The 21,488-nt window shown below is 39.3% G+C and overlaps 1 protein-coding gene across 2 annotated transcripts in view; it reads right to left on the reverse strand.

Moving 5' to 3' along the window:
• iqgap2 (IQ motif containing GTPase activating protein 2) overlaps window positions 1-21,488 on the reverse strand; it is a 282,888-nt gene that overhangs the window by 54,219 nt on the left and 207,181 nt on the right. For both annotated transcript variants that reach the window (XM_059974514.1, XM_059974515.1), the window contains 4 exons: window positions 19,759-19,899; window positions 17,006-17,090; window positions 12,653-12,885; window positions 6,416-6,548 (listed from right to left, as the gene is read on the reverse strand). In XM_059974514.1, coding sequence (XP_059830497.1) covers window positions 6,416-6,548; window positions 12,653-12,885; window positions 17,006-17,090; window positions 19,759-19,899 — 592 coding nt within the window. The remainder of the gene's footprint in view (window positions 1-6,415; window positions 6,549-12,652; window positions 12,886-17,005; window positions 17,091-19,758; window positions 19,900-21,488) is intronic.

The raw sequence follows: 21,488 nt of genomic DNA on the forward strand, positions 1-21,488 counted from the left end.
TACTGAATAAATGTATACTGTACTCACTTTGCCCCGTTTTCTGTCCTTGCTCATATGAAGGTGGTTTACATATTTATGCAAATACTTCTCTGACAATAGATATGCAACAGCCTAATGTAACATTGTATGGAAATACAAGATAACACTGATGCAGACATGTTTTATACATTTAACAAGGTGCTTTATTAATGCAACAGAGTTGGTCAGTTTTTCAATGTTCGTCGTCAGCCGGGTCAATCTGTCCGTGAACTCCTGTCAGTTGCCTCCGTACGCTCCAGTATTTGTGTTTTTTTTTTACTTTTAAGTTCTCCTGCGCGAAAGCCAACAGCTATCTGTAGTTTTAAGTCTTTCTAGTCTGTAACTACACAAACGCGCACCGTCTTTCACAGCGAGATTCGACACCAACCATGACGCTTGTTTTCGGTAGATGCGTCCTGCACATGCCCAGTAGGAGGAGATTCGCCAAAATCTCCGTTTCAACGTGGATAGAGATTTTTTTCAAAAATGCATAGGGTGGTCGCCTATAGTTTTTACGCGAAACCGGCGTTTTCAAAATTATCCGGTCTCGTGTGGATGTGGCCTTAGCCCGAAATGTCAACAGTGCTTCTTCCTATAGATGCTGCCTGGCCTGCATGGTTAAGAAAATGGAACTTTGCTTATTCTAAACAGCCTATTGATTAAAAAAATTTAACCTCTGCTGCTGATGAGTCAGGCAGAGTAACGAGTCAGACAGGGAAAACACCAGAGCCAGTTGAAAATGGGTGTGTAGATGTCAAAGTCCAAACCATTTCAAAAGCCTAATGTTCAGTGTCTGGTTCTGATGTAAGACAGGCAAGATATTAACAGAGGATGGTTTATAAGAACAATATATTGACTGAACAAGGTTCATCACAAACAAAACAGAGAGAAAAGCCATTGATTGGCAGGGTGGAGGCATTAAACTGGAATTGTGTTCATTGTGCTCTTTCATTTCCAAGTAGCTGTTTAAAAAACAATAATTTGCCTGCAGTGCATACAAAGTAAAATTACACGCAGAGAACAATCACTTAGGTCAAGATGTTGGAAGATGATCATGTGGAATTGCAATTCACTGCAAATCCAACATCAAGAACAGCAAAAGCAATGGGGAAGGCAAAGAGTCGTTAAGTAAAATCATTCAATTTGCTAATTAACCAAATTAATACAGGAAAAGAACAGTGAAACAAAGAATTCTGTGCAATGGTGATATTCTTTCAAAATAAAGTCCCTTCAAACAAAACAATAGGGATAATTTAAAAACAGAACATTTGGGCAATAAATAGCCACGTTGACTATTGGACATATTGTTAACGACAGCTCAAACAGAGAGTAGATGGTTGTGTTCTTTTAACAAAGAAAAAACCATTAAAAATTATGAGCTAAGCTACATGCATTTCAAGTATTTAGACTACAAGGCATAGTATCCTGCGAAGAAGACTAATGGGCCAAATGACCTATTTCTGCTCCTATGTAGGATACCTATGTTAAAGAATAACTAAACACAAGAGATTCTGCAGTTGTGGAAATCCAGAGCAACACACACAAAATGCAGGTTGGGCAGCATCTAGGGAAACGAATAAACAACCGACTTTTCAGGCTGAGACCCTTCATCAGGACTCAGTAGTCTGAAAGAATCTGCTTGCTTGTGCTAATTCCAAGTGGGATTGGCACACAATAATTTCAACTGAGAAGCAAGCACCATGTGAGATTAGGACGAAGAGTAATGGACACTGAGCAAGGAAGATAACTGGAAAGCTGGTCTGGAAAATGAAGTAGTGGAATGGTTCAATAGGAAGATCAAAAAGCAGGACAGAGACAGCACTGTAAGCCCAGTGAAAGGACAAACCAAAATGGGGCAAGTAGGAGGGGCTATTTGCTGAGCGTTTGGAGGTAGAAGAGGCAAACCATTATAATCAAAGTGCATCTAACTTCATGTTGAGCCATGCTTGCAATATTTGATTGCAATAACTGAATTTACTCCTATTATCTATTAATTGTATGAATCACTAAGAAATGGGGTGGATGATTTTATTGCACTATTACAGATTATCAGTTACAATGTTGTGGCTATCACTGGAACGTGGCTGAAGGATGGTTGTTGTTGGGAGCTGAATGTCCAAGGTTACACATTGTATCGCAGGGATAGGAATGTAGGCAGACGGGTTGGCATGGCTCTGCTGGTAAAGAATGGCATCAAATCAGTAGAAAGATGTGACAAGGGATCTGAACATATTGAATCTTTGTGAGTTGAGTTAAAAAACTGCAAGGGTCAATGAACCCTGAAGGCAGTTATATACAGGCCTCCCAACAGCAGCAGGGAGGAGCTGATTACAACAGGAAATGGAAAAGGTGAGTCAAAGGAGTAATGTTATGATAGTTACAGGAGATTTCAACATGCAGGTCGATTGGGAAAATCAGTTTGGTAATGGATCTCAACAGAGTGAACTTGTTGAATGCCTATAAGATGGCTTTTTAGAGAGCAGTTTATCATTGAGCTTACTAGGGGATCAGCTATACTCAATTGGGTGTTATGTAATGGACCAGACGTGATTAGGGACCTTAAGGTAAAATAACCATTAGGAACCAGTGATCACAAGATTGAGTTCCCCTTGAAATTTGATAGGGAGAAAGTAAAGTCTGAAAGTAAAGGGAAATTACAGTGGTATGAGAGAGGAGTTGGCCAAAGTAAATTGGAAGGAGATGCTGGCAGGGATGTCAGCAGAACAGCAATGGTGAGAGTTGCTGGGGAAAATGAGGAAGGTGCAGGACATGAGCATTCTAAAAACAAAGAAATACTCTAATGGCAAAATAGTACCACTGTGGCTGACAAGGAAAGTCATAGCTAATGTAAAAGTAAGAGAGAGCAATTTTTTGCTTTCAACAAAGCAAAACTTAGCAGGAAGGCAGAGGATTGGAAGCTTTTAAAAACCTACACAGGGCAACTAAAAGAATCATTAGGAGGGAAAAGATGAAATATGAAACCAAGCTAGCAAACAATAACAAAGTGGATAGTTAAAGCTTTTTCCAAGTATGTAATAAAAGAGAGATGAGAGTGGATATAGGACCTCTAGAAAATAAGGTCGGAGAAATAACAGTGGAAGACACTAACAGTGTGCCAGTTGTTGAAGGGTGGGAGGGAAGAGGAGTGAGTGTAGTTACTAATACAATGGAGAAGGTGCAAAAAAAGCTGAAAGACCTAAGGGTACATAAGTCAACCAGACCAGATGAACTGCACCGCAGGGTTTTGAAAGTGCTAGTGGTAGATATTGTGGAGGCATTAGTGATCTTTCAAAAATCATTGGACTCTGGCATGGTGCCAGAGTTCTGGAAAATTTCAAATGCCACTCCACTCTTTAAGAAATGAGGAAGGCAGCAGAAAGGAAATTATAGGCCAGTTAGACTGACCTCAGTGGTTGGGAAGCTGTTGCAGTCAATTGTTAAGGATGAGGTGATGGAGTACTTGGTGACACAGGACAAGATGGGACTGAGTCAGCATGATTTCCTTAAGGGAAAAACTTGCCTGACGAACTGCTTGGAATTTTTCAAGGGGATTACAAGTTGGATAGATAGAGGGGATGCAGTGGATGTTGTATATTTGGACTTTCAGAAGGTGTTTGACAAGGTGCCACACATGAGGCTACTTACCAAGTGATGACCCCATGGTATTACAGAAAAGTTGCTGGTATGGTTAGAGCATTGGCTGATTGGTAGAAGGCTGTGAGTGGGAATAAAAGGATCCTTTTCTGGCTGGCTGCCAGTGACTAATGGTGTCTGCAGGGGTCGGTGTTAGGACCACTTCTTTTTATGCTGTATATAAATGAATTAAATGATGGAATAGATGGCTTTGTTGGCAGATGATATTAAGAATGATGGAGGGTCAGATAGTGTCGTGGAAACAGGTAGGATGCAGAGGGATGTGGAGAGATTAGGAGAATGGGCAAAATGTGGCATATGAAATACAATGTTGGAAAATGCATGGTCATGCACTATGGTAGTAGAAATAAATGTGCAGACTATTTTCAAAATGGGGAAAATCTGAGATGCAAAGGGACTTGGGAGTGCTTGTGCTGAACACTCTAAATGTTAACTTGCAAGTAGAATCAGTGGTGAGGAAGGCAAATGCAATGCTAGCATTCATTTCAATAGGTCTAGAATACAAGAGTAGGAGTGTGATGGTGAGGCTTCACCTTGGAATACTGTGAACATTTTTGGGCTCCTGATCCAAGAAAAGACATGCTGCCATTGGAGAGGGTCCAGAGGAGGTTCACAAGGATGATTCTGGGAATGAAAGTGTTAACATACGAGGAACGTTTGATGACTCTGGGCCTGCACTTGCTGGAATTTAGAAGGACGAGGGGGGGATTTCACTGAAGCCTTAAGAATGTTGAAAGGCTTAGACTGTAGACATGGAAAGGATGTTTCCCATGGTGAGGGAGTCAAGGACAGGAGGGCACAGCCTGAGGAAAGATGGGTGTCCATTTAAAACTGATGTGGAGAAATTTCTTCAGCCAGAGGGTGGTGAATGTGTGGAACTTGTTACCATTGGCAGCTGTGGAGGCCAGGTCGTTGAGTGTACTTAAGCAGAGCCTAATAGGTTCCTGATTGGATGTGGCATCAACTGCTACGGGGAGAATTCTGGGGAGTGGGGCTGAGTAGAGCAGAAAAGGATCAGCTATGATTGAATAGCAGAGCAGACTCAATGGGCCAAATGGCCTAACTCTGCTCCTATGTTTTATGGACTTCTGGCTGCAAACCACTTTGTATAAAGAGGTATCCAGATGCACTCTGTAACATTTATCTCAATACTTAACTCTTTTTAGTTGGAACTATTCAAATAACAGCTGAATTCAGTTAATGGATCTTCATTCAAGTATTGCAATTTGAACATTGCAAAAATGCCGAACACCAAATTAGACATCATTTAATATATACAGTACTTGCCAACTGGGCAAGTTTCATACATGGAATGTGTAGCAGTTTTGGTACATGATTATATTACACAGAGACAAGATCTTCAGAAGCCAGATTAATAAACAATGCGCGCGGACACACACACACACACACACACACACACCTATACACCTCCTATCCCAGATAGACTAATGATTCTGTAGCAGCATTGAGAACTTACAACAAGGCTGTGCAATACATTCCAATTACAGACAAAAAAAGAAAGAGGAATATCAGCATTATTCTTTATAGTATGTGACAGATGAGTACCACTCCACATTGGAGAAGTAACTTTAAGTTTAGGATTGCTACCGATATTCGAAGAGGAGGAGGTGGAGGCTTGGGAAGGGAAGTCCAAACAACAGGATAAAATTGTTAAAAAGTTCACCTAACAAATATATATAGAAGATGAATCAGATGGTGTGGATGATGTTGCACTGGAAATTACAGACGCTTATTGGACAAAGATATTGACAGGGAAAGGATTGTTGACATGGATTAACAAGCAAATTTAGCCAAAAGTAAAGCAAAGGTTGCTTAATTAAAGTGCATGGCACATGCAGGTGAAAGTTTCCATATAGCAAAATCAATCTGTTCATAACTTTCAACTTGACAGGTTGATGATACCCCAGGAAACTCACAATAATCACCGTGGTTCTTAAAATTCTTAAACAGGACCTCTTGTATTCCAAACTCAGCAATCTAGTTCTTGTACTGTTCTTTAGATTAAACTAGCACCACAATTACCTTTATTTGCTCCTAGGCCAGGCTGATACACGGTTCAGTTCCTTTACAATGATGAATAAGCATGTTGTTAGTCTCCACCCCATATAGCACTGGCCCAACCCCTTCACCTTTTCTCAGGATCTTAAAAACAGCTTTACTCCAGTTGGTTCACTTGCCCAGAGAACCATACACAGACAGAGTAGGCAATTTCTTCTATGACTCCACGTCACTCCAGTAATCATCAGTTCATGCAAAATTGCTTTGCCTGCAACCAACCCACGTGCTCTACGACCTTCTCACTGCCTTCATTTATCTATGTCACTTCCCCACAATCTCAAATTTTAAAGTCATACATCTGCAAATCCCTTCGTAGCTTCACATCTCTTAGTTTCGTAGCGTTCACGGGTCTAAAACTCAATACAGTTCATGTGTGCTGAACACTGCTCACATTCAGTATATAACTGGAAGCTAATCTTCCACTCAGCAAGGCACCATGCTCTCCAATTTCACTGTTAAATTCATTCAACTCCTTAAAATCCAATATTTTTGTCTAAAATTTCGGTTAACAATGCCAATCATTTTCTTTCACACGAGGTCCAAATTTTCATTTTACATGTTTCTGAAACATTTCTTAGAGGTGACATAAAAGTTCTGTTTGTGCACATTAAAAAGAAAGAAATTTACTCAAGCAGTTTTGCCAAACACAGATTTTGACACCTACCGAATGAGTGTTTATAATTTCTTCAATGGAGATGTAAATAACAGGTTTGCTCAATGTCACCATGTCAGAGTACTCATCAATATTAAACTTTTCTTCCGGTTCTGGCACGTCACAAGCTGCTTGGAAAAACTTCCTGCAAACAGCAAAAGAAAGGTGTGATTAGTAAGTCATTAGGTTCTCATCATTGCTTTGTTTTGAGATGGGGTGGCACAGTAGTGTAGTGGCTAGCACAATGTTTTATGGTCCAAGTGACCAGGCTTTAATTCCCGCCACTGCCAGTGACCACGTCGGCTTCCTCTGGGTGCTCCAATTTCCTCCCACATTGCAAAGACCTACCAGTTGATAGGTTAATTAGTCATTGTAAATTGTCCCATGATTAGGCTAGGGTTAAATTGGGGGTTACTATGTGATCAAGGTCAAAAGGTCGAAAGTGCTGTATCTCAGTTTAAAAAAAAGCAAATGAATGAAGTTAAATCAACCATCATATCTAACTTGCCTTGGCCAAGTTCAAAACTCCTGTTAAGCCCTCCAAGTATAAAACAATTGAAAACCAGCAGTAAGTGCAGAAAGTCGCAAGTATTGTGATAAATCAATAAAATAGCCTTAAAAAAAACCCCTCTAAAAATGGTAAACACGAGGAAATCTGCAGATGCTAGAAATTCAAGCAACATGCACAAAAGGCCAGGCAGCATCTATAGGGAGAAGCACTGTCGACGTTTCGGGCCGAGACCCTTCGTCAGGACTAACTGAAAGGAAAGACAGTAAAAGATTTGAAAGTTGGGGGGGGAGGGGGAAATGTGAAATAATAGGAGAAGACTGGAGGGGTTGGGGTAAAGCTGAGAGCCGGAAAGGTGATTTGCAAAAGGGATACAGAGCTAGAGAAGGGAAAGGTAAAAACTAAAAATGGTAGACTATTCTTGTGAATCAGTTTCATATTCTCTGTCTACGTATCCCATCATGTAACATGTTGATCATGTTGGCTTGGCAGCTTGCTGGCACCAACCAGGTGAAACAGAAATTTATACTATTGCAACATCTGGTGAAAAGAAAACTAGAAATCACAGGTTTCGCTTATGCTGATAGGTTAATTTCTCATTAAAGTGGCATCATCTGCCAAGCAAATAATGGATGTGCGACCCAGTGTTGAGTGTGGGTGTGAATAGAGTGTTTCAGTCAAGTATTGTGGAGGAGAGATGTCAGGAAGTGGCTAAGACAACAGAAGTAGTGAATGAGTATTGTGTCATTGGAGTTATATTGAGGAAGGCAAATGGCAGATTTCTGGGGAAAGGCTAAAATAAGTGGACAATTGTGGGATGCAATGGCCTACCATCCAGTGATGAAGACAGTGGAGAGGATTTAAATAAAAAAGTAGTGTTTAAAATATTGTATTTATGAAAGTGGACCTGTTTCTGATATCAATCCAATTAGATTAACTAAGTATCTAAAAAAAAAGCCTTAGGAGAAATTGTGGGTGCAGGACTTCCAAGAGATGGGATGCTTTTAGTGTTTTGTAAAGATAGCAAGCAACGTGGGTAAAGCTTCAGTGTTAGAAGCTGTGGAAGGAAAGAAACACTAAGAAATTATATAGAATGCCAGTGGCTTGGGGAAGTGATTACAGGAGGGCCTGTTTATGTATCCATAGACCACGTAAAAAACAGTTTAGTTGAGGGAAAAGTTGTGGATGCTAAATGTTTACAAAAGGTTTGGTGCTGGAATACGAACAGGTAGCTTATCTGTGTTGATTAAATTTGATGGGAAAGAAAGTTGTTGAATGGTGTAATGTAAGATATGGTTTGCATCTATGTGCTGCCCCAGTGGCAGAAGTTTGGTCATGTAGCAGCTGTGTATAGGGATAAAAAGCAGTGCTGTTCTATTCAAAGTTTCATTTATTATAAAAGCATGTATCAATATGCAACTCCAAAATCTGTAGATGTACATGATTATGGTAATTATAGAGAAGGCAGTACGCCAAAATGTAGCAACTGTGGAGGGGAACATAGATCTGCTCATGCAGGGTGTCCTGTATATAAGAAAGTTTTGGAAGTGTAGCATGTTTGGGTAGACATGGGCATTTCAAGTACAGAAGCCAGTGTCAATGGGTCTAATTAATATCCAAGATTAAAGTCAGTGTGTAAAGTGCATGATTTTATAACAAAGGTTTTTTGACTGTCGATAAAATAAAATTTGTTACTTTCATGGTAGATGTGGCAAATTGTACAGCACAAACTAAACACAGGATAGAAAAAAAATTAAAATTCTATTAATAGCTGGAGAAAAGCATCAAGGGATGACTTTCTTTGTTTTGAAGATCCTACAATGCAACATTGGAAGTTTGTTAGCTAATGGTAAGGGGATTTTAATGCTTATGGCACTATGTGAGGTTGTAGTGACACAAATGTGAATGGGATAGTGGAGGAAGACTGTCATTAGTAAAGATTATGTAAAAAAAAAGATTGATACTGTGGACACAGTAGCCAAAGAACCTGTTTGCATGCTGTGATGAGGTAAATATGGTAATATTTACTTTTAAATTTACTAGCTGTAATCTTGATGCTTAAAGTATCTCTAAACATCTGGTTCCCTTGGAGACATCACTAGCTGCAGGATTGGCTTCCCCCATGCATGCTAGCACTGCACAGTATTGTTTCTGTGCAACCCCATTCCTCCCAGTGGCAAAGCGCACTCAAACCACTTGCCCAAGAACAACCTTTGTATGCCACAAATTTTCCTCCCCCAGGAGAACTGGGAAGAGCAAACTGTGAAGCCTTTGCAAAGGCCGGTACAGATTCTACCTTTTTCCTGGCTACTGTTTCAGAATGAAGCAAATGTCTTGCTATTTCTGGTCCCACTGCAGCCGTACATTTAGAATCTGAACCTGTACTTTCTACTAGAAACACTAAGTGTTCAACCTTTGTGACATCAACTCTCTTTGCTTGCCTGATGGTGAAACCTTGGCTAATGCTTTTGACATTCAGGGACATACAATTTCAATGACATCTTGTTTTCGCTCTTCTTTTGCCTTCCATATACTTGAGCTTATCCATGTAATAACCAATCCAGGTTACAGATTTCTTCAAACTTCATTTCCCATTAGAATGCAAATCGTTCATTCCTGTACATCAATTTATTTGTTGGCCCTGCTCAAACCTCTCCAATTTCCTCCTCCCTGCTATCACCTCCACAATCCTGTGACCTTTTTATTTCACCAAATCTATTTGCTTGCTCCAATCTCCTTGCTTCACACTTCGAAGCATTGGTCTCATTGGTCTCATTTTCATTAAAAGAAACTGAAAGCATTTGGTTAGAAAGACTCACCACAGCCTGTTCCATGGTCGCTTGCACAACAAAACCCACCTCCAGCATTTCCCTGTTACATTAATTTTTATTTCTTCAAGAAATAATATTCAGCACTACTTACTTGGAATGACATTTTCCATTTTCACAGGAACTATATCAATTATTGTTCCATTTACACTCAGTGGTCATTATATTAGATACAGGAGTGGAACTCGGTGTGGTCTTCTGCTGCTGAAGCCCACCTACTGCACTTCTGCACACCACTGTTGTAGCGCATGGTTACTCGAGTTACTGTTGCCTTCCTGTCAGCTTTAACCAGTCTGGCCATTCTCTTTTGACTCTATAATGAAGGTGGCATTTTCGTCCACAGAATTGTTGCACAGTGGAATTTTCTTCTGGATTTTTGCACCATTCTCTATAAACTCTAGACTGTTGTGCATGAAAATCTCAGGAAATCAGCAGTTCCTGAAATATTCCCGCCACCCCATCTGGCACCAACAATCATACCATGGTCAAAGTTATTCAGATCACATTTCTTCCCCATTCTGTTGTTTGGTCTGAACAACAACTGAACTTGACCATAACTGCATGCTTTCATGAATTGAGCTGTGGCCACATGATTGGCTGATTAGATATTTGCATTAACAAGCAGGTGTATAGGTTTACCTAATAAAGTGGTCACTGGGGGTATAAACTTTAGCCAAATATAAAACGTATGAATGACTCAGACTATAAATTCTCTATTAGATTTACTAATCAGTAGCAATTGGCTTCAACTTCAACTTTGTATTACTTCCAGCCAACCTCACACAGAGTGTAAACAACCACCTACCAAATCTTTGCTTTGGCAACAGAACCCTAAATTAAATCTAGACATCTCAAATCAATACAAGAGGTTTCAAACAGAAACACTAAATTAAAAACAAGAACATCACTGTGAAGTTGAAGAAGGCAGTTAAAGTAAATACAGAAAAATGCTCCAGAAATCACGTACAGGAAAATGTTTCAATGAAAAAAAACATTTGATGTGCTGCCAATAACATTTGCAGACCAGGCCAGCTTGGTTTATCATCGCCTTGGTTTCACTGAATGACTCCAAGTGAAGGCAATGAGTCATCCTGACCTTAATGATCAGGGATCCTTTATACCATGCAAGATCTCATCCGTCACTGACAATAGTGATCCTAGCAGGGGATTGCAGGCTAGAGTAGAAAATCCTGCCAGTAAATTCAACAACTCGTTACTGTAAAGTGAATTTGAATTGCATGCCTGATGTATTTTTAGTTAACTAACATGTTGACATAATTAGAACCACAAATGGAGGAAGAAAACAGAAGGCAAAATTACTAAACTTCAGAACTCAGATTTCCTAAAAAAACAGGCAATCTGTAATCATGGGCAGTGGGCACAGATTCTAGATTTGCTGAAGTTTAGATTGTTTACCAACTCTTCACTGTTACAATTATTCCCTCTCTTCACAGTATTGATGTCAATATGTTCACCCCCCCCCCCCCCCCACTGCTCCACTCACAAAACAGTTACCATAGTAAAACAAGAACATAGTAAAACAACATTTACGACTTTGGTGGTGCTGGGTGAGCCTATTTCCCAGATGTTTCTCCTATTATTACCTAATAAACCTTCAATTTTCTTTTTGAAAACACATTACACACAGATAAAATACATTTTCAGTAGACCCAATGGAGCACGAAGGTTCCAGGTTCAAGTCTACAGAATGCAACTTCACAGAATCAAACATAGAAATTGGCCACAATGGCCCACCTCATCCATGCTGACATTGATGCCAATCTACACTAATTCTATAGGTTAGTGTTGCTCCACATTCACCTTTTTTTTCTAACTATCTACTCAGTTGTAATTGTCCCTTCCTCCACCACCTCCTCTGGAAGCCCATTCCAGATAACTTCTGCTCTGTGAAATGTTTACCCCTCTAAGAAGACCCATCCAAGAAGTTTGTCCCTTATCTTAAACCCGTGCTTTCTAATTCGACACTCTGGTACCCTGGGGAAAGAAAATCTCTATCTATCCCTCTCATAACCATGCTAACCTCTGGAAGGTCATCTTTTGTGCTCTCAAATTCCAGTCAGAATAAAGCCAGCCTAGTCAACCCCTTCTTCTACAACGTTTGTAACTGTAGCCCTCCATCCCAGTTAATAACCTGGTGAATCTCTTCGTACTTATTCTATTGTTACCACGTCTTTCCTGTGGTGTAGCAATTCCCAATTAAATGACCTCCATTTCTCTATTACATCCTTCCCATAAAACAAATTGTCCCAATCCACTCCTTCTAAATCCTTTTGCATCTTCTCAAAGTTAGCCTTTCTCCAATAAAAAATCTCAACCCTGGGTCCAGTCCTACCCTTCTCCATACTTTGTTTCAATGAGTGAACAAAATGTTGGACTATCCAGACTTAACAAAAATAATCCAAAGCTGCTTCATCTTAACCTGTCTATGATGAATGCAATTTGCAGTTCCCACCTAAATTACCACTTGCATCATCTTTAACCCCAACATTTTTCAAAATACTAAGAGGGACTTCATGAAGCAACTTCTCTGTGAATTTATAAATCAGATTAGGAGGAAAAGGTTTTCCTATGACCATTTTCTGACTACATTGGCATGGATAAATGACTGGCTTGGTTTCTCTTTCCACAGATGACGTCAGGCCTGTTGAGTGCTTCTATCATTTTCTATTGTTGTTTCAGATATCTGGAATCCTCACAGATTTTCCATTAATCAAAGAGTATTGATCTTGTAACTCTCAAATTGCATTTGATTTGGAATGTTCAATGGGGGTAATTCTTCATTAAAATGATTTTTTTTTAGGTCAGTTGTTCTTTTTCTACTTCCAAAAAGCAGATGTGCAGAGAGAAAAAAAAGATTAGTGTATGTTATAGCTACTATATAATGCAAATTACCTGAATTTCTGATATGTCTCTGATAAATAGGCATTCAACGCCGACAGCTGGGCATTTTCACCTTCAAACAGCTTGTTTGATGCGGCATGCTGCAGCACTTTGGCAACCGAACCCAAGTTCCGCCGTTGGTCAGGGTGAAGCTGGCCGCCGGCCGTCATGTCTATGATGTCGAATCCATCAGGTGCAACGATGGCTGGGTTCATGTACCGATAGTAAAGGAGGTTGCCCACAATCTGCAGACAGAGGTTGATAATAACACCATCACTTTGGCAGGAATTTATTATACACTGGATTCCCTCATTGAATAGCAACCACTCTGACCTGCAAAATTTACCTCAAATTAATTATTATTATTCCATAATCATCTATGTTGCATTGTGTTTAAGTATCAGCCATGATTTGTCGGTAGTACTTTTGCCGAAATCAGCAGGTCGTGCGTTCAAGTCAACATAGGTGGGCTTGAGCAGAAAGGCACCTTGCTGATGGATGTGTAGCATTTTGTTTGTCATGTTTAGCCCTTCTTGGGTGGACAGAAAATGTTAATATTTTCGACAGGAATGTAGGGCCAACGTCCCAGTGTCCCAACCAACATTTAGCCCTCTGTCAACTTTAGTAGATCAGATTAGGAAATTATTATTGCACTGCTGTTTGAGAGAGCTGGCTACATCAGAATTAGCCATCACATTTCTGGTTTTGCCTCAGTAACTACTCCTCAAGAAGGACTTCACTGGCTGCAAATCCCTTAGGGTTGACACATGGTATTAAGATTTCAAAATAAATGTAAGTCTCTCACCATCAAGTATTCCCTGGCATGTAACTAACATGGTTCGTGGAAGTTTAGGATCTTCATTTTATAAAATCGCCAATTTCCAGAATCAGCAGCAGCCACACGGAATGATTTTGAAGACTTTTGTATATCGAGTTAGATTGGTGTACTTAAACTATTATGCTCTGGTGCCATTTTAGAAAATTACTGTGAAAAATAAGCTGATAAAATTCAGCAATAATGAATTTTAACCATTGATCTTGGCAAAGTACTGAAGCAGGACAAGGTCACTCCTCTGTGTTTTTGTATGGTCGCGAAGAAAAAGAATTTCAGGATGTATATTGTATACATTAAATGTATCTTTGAAACCTTACATTGAGGGGATTAGCCATAAAACAAAGGGGGGGGGGGGATGAAGCTAGATGTGCTTGGTTGACCACTCAGAGGGTCCTGAGCTGCAAGTCGAGGAGTTCGGAGGGGGTCGAATGGTGGCCAGAAGACTTCAGTAATTGAGCTCCAACGGTTGTGAAAGTTTGGCGCCTTTTCTTTATTTTTTTCTTCATATATACTGTATCATTATTAATCACTTGGTTATAGTAACCTTTATAAATTGTACTCATTTAATCGCATATGGTGTACTGTTTGTTTTTGGGTGAGGCGGGGACATCACACAGCATCCACACCAGCTGATTACCCAGTTTGGCGGGGCCGGAGGCTGCTCCCCCAGACGAGAATGAGCTGAGCCAGCCTGAGGCGACCCAGGGGGTTACAAAATAAATATGTGCTATAAAATTCTAGGGGGATAAAATTTTTTGTCAGATCACTGAGACATTCCAATGGGGAGAAAAGGTTTTATTTTAAATATATTTTACAAGGCTTTAAAATAATCAGAAGTTGAATAAAATGGAAAAGATCCAAACTGGGTTGTTTTCTTTGGAGCAGTGGAGGCTGAGGGGAGATCTGATAGAGGTTTATAAGATTATGAGCGACATAAATAGAGTAGACAGGTGAATCTGTTTCCTAGGTTAGAAGTGTCTAATATCAGAGGGTATGCATTGAAGGTGAGAGCGGTAGGTTCAAAGGGGATGTGTGAGGTGTGGATTTTACTCAGAGACTGGTGGCTGCCTGGAATGTGCTGCCTGGTATGGTGGTGGAGGTAAATACATCAGAGGGTTTAAAGAGACATTTAGATATGAGGAAGATGGAGGGTTTGCATATTGTGTAGATAGGAAGGATTAGTTTTTTTTCTCACTTTTCAGCTGGTTCAGCACAACATTGTGGGCTGAGAGGCCTGTACCTGTGCTGTACTGTTCTATGTTGTGACTTCAGGCACGCAGTACTATTCCTAGAGATGGTATAATCTTCCCCTGACCTCTGTCTCATCCACCCTCGTCCCATCCCAGGCAAGCTTTAAAACAGGCATTTTAAATCTATTAAAACTGGTATTCATGCAGGTGAAATGACACAAGGCATCATGCATGATGCTCAATAAGCAGCCATACTGTTTACGGCATTCAAATAGTGGTGCCGTAAAGTTACTTTTTAATTTGATAACATAAAACTAACTTCACTTTCCAGCAATCTGAAACACACTGATATGAGGTTACATGGCAATGATAAAGATGACTTAAAGGAATGAAAGAGATCAATGCTGGGTCCATTGTTATTTGTCATCTATATCAACGATCTGGATGATAATGTGGTAAATTGCTGATGATACAAAGATTGGAGGTATAGTGGACAAAGCTTGCAGAGGGATTTGGACCAGCTGGAAAAATGGCAGATGGAGTTTAATACAGACAAGTGTGAGGTATTGCACTTTGGAAGGACAAACCAAGGTAGAACTTACAAGGTAATTGGTAGGACACTGAGGAGTGCAGTAGAACAGAGGGATCTAGGATTATAGATACAAAATTTTTCTAAAAGTGGCATCACAGGTAGATAGGGTAGTTAAGAGAGCTTTTGGTACATTGGCCTTTATAAATCTAAGTATTGAGTATAAGCGTTGGAATGTTATGGTGAGGTTGTATAAGACATTGGTGAGGCCGAATTTGGAGTATTGTGTACAGATTTGGTCACCAAATTACAGGAAGGATACTAATAAGTTCGAAAGAGTGCAGAGAAGGTTTACAAGGATGTTGCTGGGACTTGAGAAACTGAGTTACAGAGAAAGGTTGAATAGGTTAGGACTTTATTCCCTGGAGCGTAGGAGAATGAGGGGTGATTTGATAGAGGTGTATAAAATTATGATGGGTATAGATAGAGTGAATGCAAGCAGGCTTTTTCCACTAAGGCCAGGGGAGAAAAAAACCAGAGGTCATGGGTTAAGGGTGAAGGGGGAGAAGTTTAAAGGGAACATGGGGGGGGGGGGCTTCTTCACACAGAGAGTGGTGGGAGTGTGGAATGAGCTGCCAGATGAAGTGGTAAATGTGGGCTCACTTTAAATATTTAAAAAAATTCTGGACGGGTACATGGATGAGAGGTGTATGGAGGGATATGGGCCAGGTGCAGGTCAGTGGGACTAGGCAGAAAAATGGTTCAGCATAGCCAAGAAGGACCCAAAGGCCTGTTTCTGTGCTGTAATGTTCTATGGTTCTATGGAAAAAGAAGATTATAAACTTCCAAGAAGGTGTGAACAGGACAGTGCTCTTTGCTTTAAGGAGGTGAAGGCTGGGACATAGGAAGGATTCAGGAGAATACGGATGCTGTAATCTGGAGTAAAAAAAAATCACGCTGCTGGAGGAGGTCAATGGGCAAGCAAAAGGATGGTCAATAGTTTGGATCAAGACCCTACATCAGGATTGAGGGAATAAGCCTATCAAAACTCTTCTTAAGAAAGTTGTCAAAGTGTTTAGTTTGTATATACAAAACTTGATTCAGATTTGAGACATAACTTACCAGCCAGCCCAAGTGGAAATAAAGTCTAGCATGCCTGCACAGACAGCACCTTTAGCAGTTCCTCCTCACTTTAGGAAGGTGCACATGGTAGGTGCTAAAAAGATGCCCGCAAAGCAAGTGGCCACTAATTGAAGAAAGCCACAAGTAAGTCTAATAAGGAGATCAGGAACCTTCCACAGTGAGTAGAGCAAGTAGGGCACTTGTTACTACTTGGAGAAACTGAGGTAAAAGACACCAATATATTGAAAAGGAAGCAAGATGTATGCTCACACAGAAAAATACCAGAAGATGCTGCTGATAGGACTAGAGGAAGTAGGAAGGGATATTTGCTCCAATTAGCACCTGTAATGTAAATTTAATATACAGTATAAAACAGTCAAAACAAAATATTGCAAAAAAAAATTCTCTTACAAACAAAACCATCCAAAAATAAACACAATTTTAAGTTTTAAGGTTGCCTCAACTTTAATGCATAGATCATTTTACACCTTCCCCCCCCCCCCCCCCCCCCATTCCTTAAGGGACAGAGTTTTCACTGGCATAAATAAAAAAGAAGCTAATAACCATTGTATTTGTTAAGAATTTGTTAAAGTTCATACGAAAATGGATTCGGATATGGAATGCCATTTGCCAGTCCTAGTGAAGCTAGTGGAAGTAAAATCTAACTTATTAGACTTTCACAGGACTACCTTCAGCAGTTCATCCTCAGTGGAGTCTGGAAATTTCTCATGAAGCGAGCTCTTCAGAACTTTGGCTATGTACCTCATTCCATAACTACATGGACAAATGGATTAAAACAATGAGAAATTAAAAAAATTAATATCAGTGTAAGAATGGATCCAAGCATGATAAAATAAAAGTTGGTTTGACATATGAAGCAAAATAAAATTAAGTGGTCTTGAAATGCTGTTAACATAAATCATTTTACTAAGTCAATACAGAAAATGATTTCCTGTGGTCTACAGTGCAGTTCAGTGCACTCATTTAGCTTGATAAACCAAAACTTTTAATGATTAATTCAGCAAATAAGCTAATTATTTTAAATGGAATCTAAATTTTTTACAGCATATGCAAAAGAGAGGCTGATTTCCTGCACAATTGCTCCAGAATTTTAAATCGTTTGCCATGCCCAAGATTAAATAGAGTCTTGACATCTATACTCATAATTTGAAACTGTTCTCCCTTGCACAGAATTCTATGTCCTTAATTTATAAATATTAGTTCAGAATTTTTTTAATAAATGTATCTATCTGCACTCTATAATCAGGAAAATAATATAGTTGCAGTGACATGTCTGTTTACTCATTTACATCCAATTTGTTTCTGATGGATTTCCCCCATTAGACATACCAAAATTAAAGTGAATCTACCCATACTGGTGTACAGGAGTTCCTGAACTGTTAGCCATTCTTTGTGTCATTTCTTGAATCCTCTGCTTATGTGCCGGACTTAGGGGAATTAGTTTTCCCAGTTGCAAGGAACAGAATCCTCGGGCTGAACAGTGCTGATAACCTCGCCCCTCCATGCTGCCTAAATGCCTGAAATTCCTCAAGAGATGGCTTACCCTTTTGCCCCACCCAAAAATTGCCCTCAAACAAAGTGCATTAACTTGTGCAACCTCTGAGCTGTCAAGTTGACTTTATTAGGATCTGGCTGCCATCAAATAGTATGTCCTAAATACATTCACAAATACTAAATCTATCTTTGCCCTTGTTATGGCTGTTTGAAATTCATGGCAAAAATCCCTAATGTTCATTTTGAAAAGGGATGGCCACATCAAACATCGAGTTTTAAATTAGGTATGCTTTTATTCATAATATGCTTCATTTTGATAAGATCTGCATTAGAGTTATTACAATAGTTAACAAAGTGAAATTGAGGAAGGAGCAAAAGAATTCATCTTTTGGGAACAGGGAACTAAGCACAATTCAAAGTTCCAAGTAAATTTACTGTTGAGGGGTTTCTATTTTGCACATTCCTTAGCTTCTGCAACTCAAATTCATAACTGTGGACAATCAGAAGATAAATCATATGTACCTCTTCAATATTTATTCGTTTGATATTCATTGCTCACCAAATTGATTTTGAAGTGTACAAACCATCATCAGAATTTACCCTAAATTTACCTTTGTGTACAAGGACAATTAAAACTTATTTTATTTATTTCTTAAGATTCGGCGTGGAACACGCTCTTCCAGCCCTTCAAGTGCGCTGCCCAGCAACCCCTGATTTAACTCTAGCCTATCATGGGACAATCTGCAATGACCAATTAACCTACCGTCCTTGGCTGTGGGAGGAAACCGGAGCACCCACAGGGAACCCACGCGGTCACAGGGAGAACTCACAAGCTCCTTACAGGCAGCAGCAGGAATTGAACCTGGGTCACTGGTACTCTAAAGCGTTGTGCTAATCACTAAGCTACCGTGTCACCCCGACGATCAGGATACATTGGTTGGATAATTAACCCAAAGCATAATCCAAAATAGAAACTGTTTGTAACCAATTTTGAGAGCATCCTCTTAAAAAAAGTTCTCCAACACAGAAGTCCCCTGATTAATATAAACATTAATACATAGCCAGCATTACAGATGATGTTCTTTGAACATAGGCATGTCAACATTATCGACTGTTTTTATCATTTAAGGTCAGCCTGCATCTTTAAAAGGGCAAGTAAATTTTTGCAGAGAGCAATTCAAGTGCACAATTGACAATTATGGCACAGACAAGTTTTCAGAATATTTTGTTTACTCAACAGGTTCATGTGAAATGCTTTTGTTACCATTTCCCATTCGTACCCATTTTCAGCCCAGAATAACATCATTGCAGAAGTTCCATCTGGGTTCAGACACCAACACATACACAACCCTATCTTGAAGTTGGAAATGGATACCTCACTTCCAACATTTTATCAACTTTTCCTGCAGCAAATTCAAATTGGAGAAAAACACTCATTATGAAAGGCTCCTGTGTAAATTATAAAATATTAGTAACTACACGAAAACATAACCATGCTAGTTTTGTTCAGAATAATTTTTTCCCAGAGATCAAAACTAGCAGCTACTCAAATGTAACAAAACCATAGATATTCTACAAAAGTTTAGCTGAAATTAAAACATATTTGCAACATGGAAAGCCAAATCAGACAAATATTCTAATTATGAGTATTTGTAAAATATAAAATAAATGTTTTGCAGGAAGCCTTTCATTAGTTTCAAGTAAACTTAAACTGCTTTCATTTCTGATAGGTATTTTTCATGTGCTTTTTCCTGATTTTGACAGGGAGTGGGAGTATTCCTTTAAAGCAGGGGTTCCTAACCTGGGGTCCATGGAACCTTTGGTCAATGGTAGGAGTCCATGGCATAGAAAAAGCAGGGAACCCCTGTTTGACAATAGGCACATTGAGCTAACTGGCTGCCTTCGGAATCATATATTTGATACTTACGGAATGGCGTCTAAGGATGTGCATATTGATGTGAGAACCTTGTCAGTGACCGCCTGGAGGTTCTGCATGGAGGATTCCAGTTTTGACTTCACTTCTTCATGTGACATGGCCTGCTCACTTGTTACATCATACGGCAGTTTACTGTAAATACCAACACATACCAACAGTTTACTGTTAATACCAACACATTTGCTACTACCCATAGGCACAGAATTTACAAGACTGATCAAAATACTGCAAAAAGAAATTAAATACTGGAAGGAATTTGGAATGTCAGTGCTTAAAATTTCCCAATATCTAAGGATTGTCACAATATGCAATTCAAAGCTAGATAAATTACGTGAATATAGGGTAGCTATTTAAATTAACTTCAAGACCAATGAAATCTAGTTTTCGCCTGGTCTTGACAAACTGAGGCAGCATCTGGATACACTTCACTTCCAGCACCTCAGCCACGGCTGCAGCAAGAACTGTCAGCCCATTAACTTTCCCACAGTATAGAAGTAGATAAACAGTTTACGTAATACTCTTTAGATTTAGAAAATTTGTTTTAATATTTGTAAAAATATATTTAAATTACATATATTTATTTAAACTTTTAGAGCTCCAATATAGAGAAGACCATAATCCGACATACTAAACATTGTGGGATAATTTTTGAAATACCCACGTTCCATCCTGTTGGACAATATTAAGCTTTCTGCAGCCTGCTGCTTTAATTTTCCAGCCAACACCCTCTGGTCTCTTGTACTGTTACAATGAGGCCCAACACAAGCTTAGAATCAGCATGGGCATTTTGCAATCTTCTAGACTCAATACTGAAAGATACAATTTCAGATGACTTGATTCTTCTATCTGTATCGTCATCAATCTGCGATATTAAGTACCTTTTTATTTATTTCCCTTTTTTCTCTCTAGAGGTACTGTATGTAACCAGATTGACCTACCAGTCATGCCTTCCTGCTTTGCACTTCACAACTCTTACATTCTTTTGTCGACAACCTCACTCTTAACTATTCACTTATTGACCAGGTTGCCGACTCATTGACAAGTTTACAGCATGTCCCCATGTCACGCCATTAATAGCTTCTTTTCTCTCCTTTCCAATTCCGACAAATGATCTTCAGCCTTAATCTTTTATTGTTTCTGTTTGCACAGATGTTGCTTGAAAATGCTGAGTTTTTCCTGCATTTTGATTTTACTTCAGCTTCCCAGCATCTCCAGTCCGATTTTTAAATTTTAATTTTTATATTTCAAATGTCATGAAATTTGTAAACTTTGTGGCAGCAGTACAATGCAATACATAATATAGGAAAAAGACTGACTTACAGTAATACTGTACATATTTATGTATAGATTGGTAAAATTAAATTAGTTCAAAAACTGAAATAAAAAAAGTAGTGAGGTAGTGTTCATGGGTTCAAAGTCCATTCAGAAGTTGGATGGCAGAGGGGAAGAAACTGTTCCTGAATTGTTCAGTGTGTGCTTTCAGGCTTCCAAACTTTACACCAGAGGCCATGTAACCTCTTCCTAAAAGGTATAGCTACTTCCTGTATTAAAGCTCCCTTAAGTCAACCTTTAGAACTTTGTTATGGATTCTGCATCTCAGTTCCCTTTGCTCTTTTGGTGACAATCTGACCAAAAAACAGGACCCAAACTTTTTTTTTAAAACTTCATCAAACATGAATTTTAACCTCTTATTTCCTTTATTTTGATTAAACTAGGTCCCA

The sequence above is a fragment of the Hypanus sabinus genome, chromosome 7, assembly GCF_030144855.1.
Source record: "Hypanus sabinus isolate sHypSab1 chromosome 7, sHypSab1.hap1, whole genome shotgun sequence".
NCBI lineage: Eukaryota > Metazoa > Chordata > Chondrichthyes > Myliobatiformes > Dasyatidae > Hypanus > Hypanus sabinus.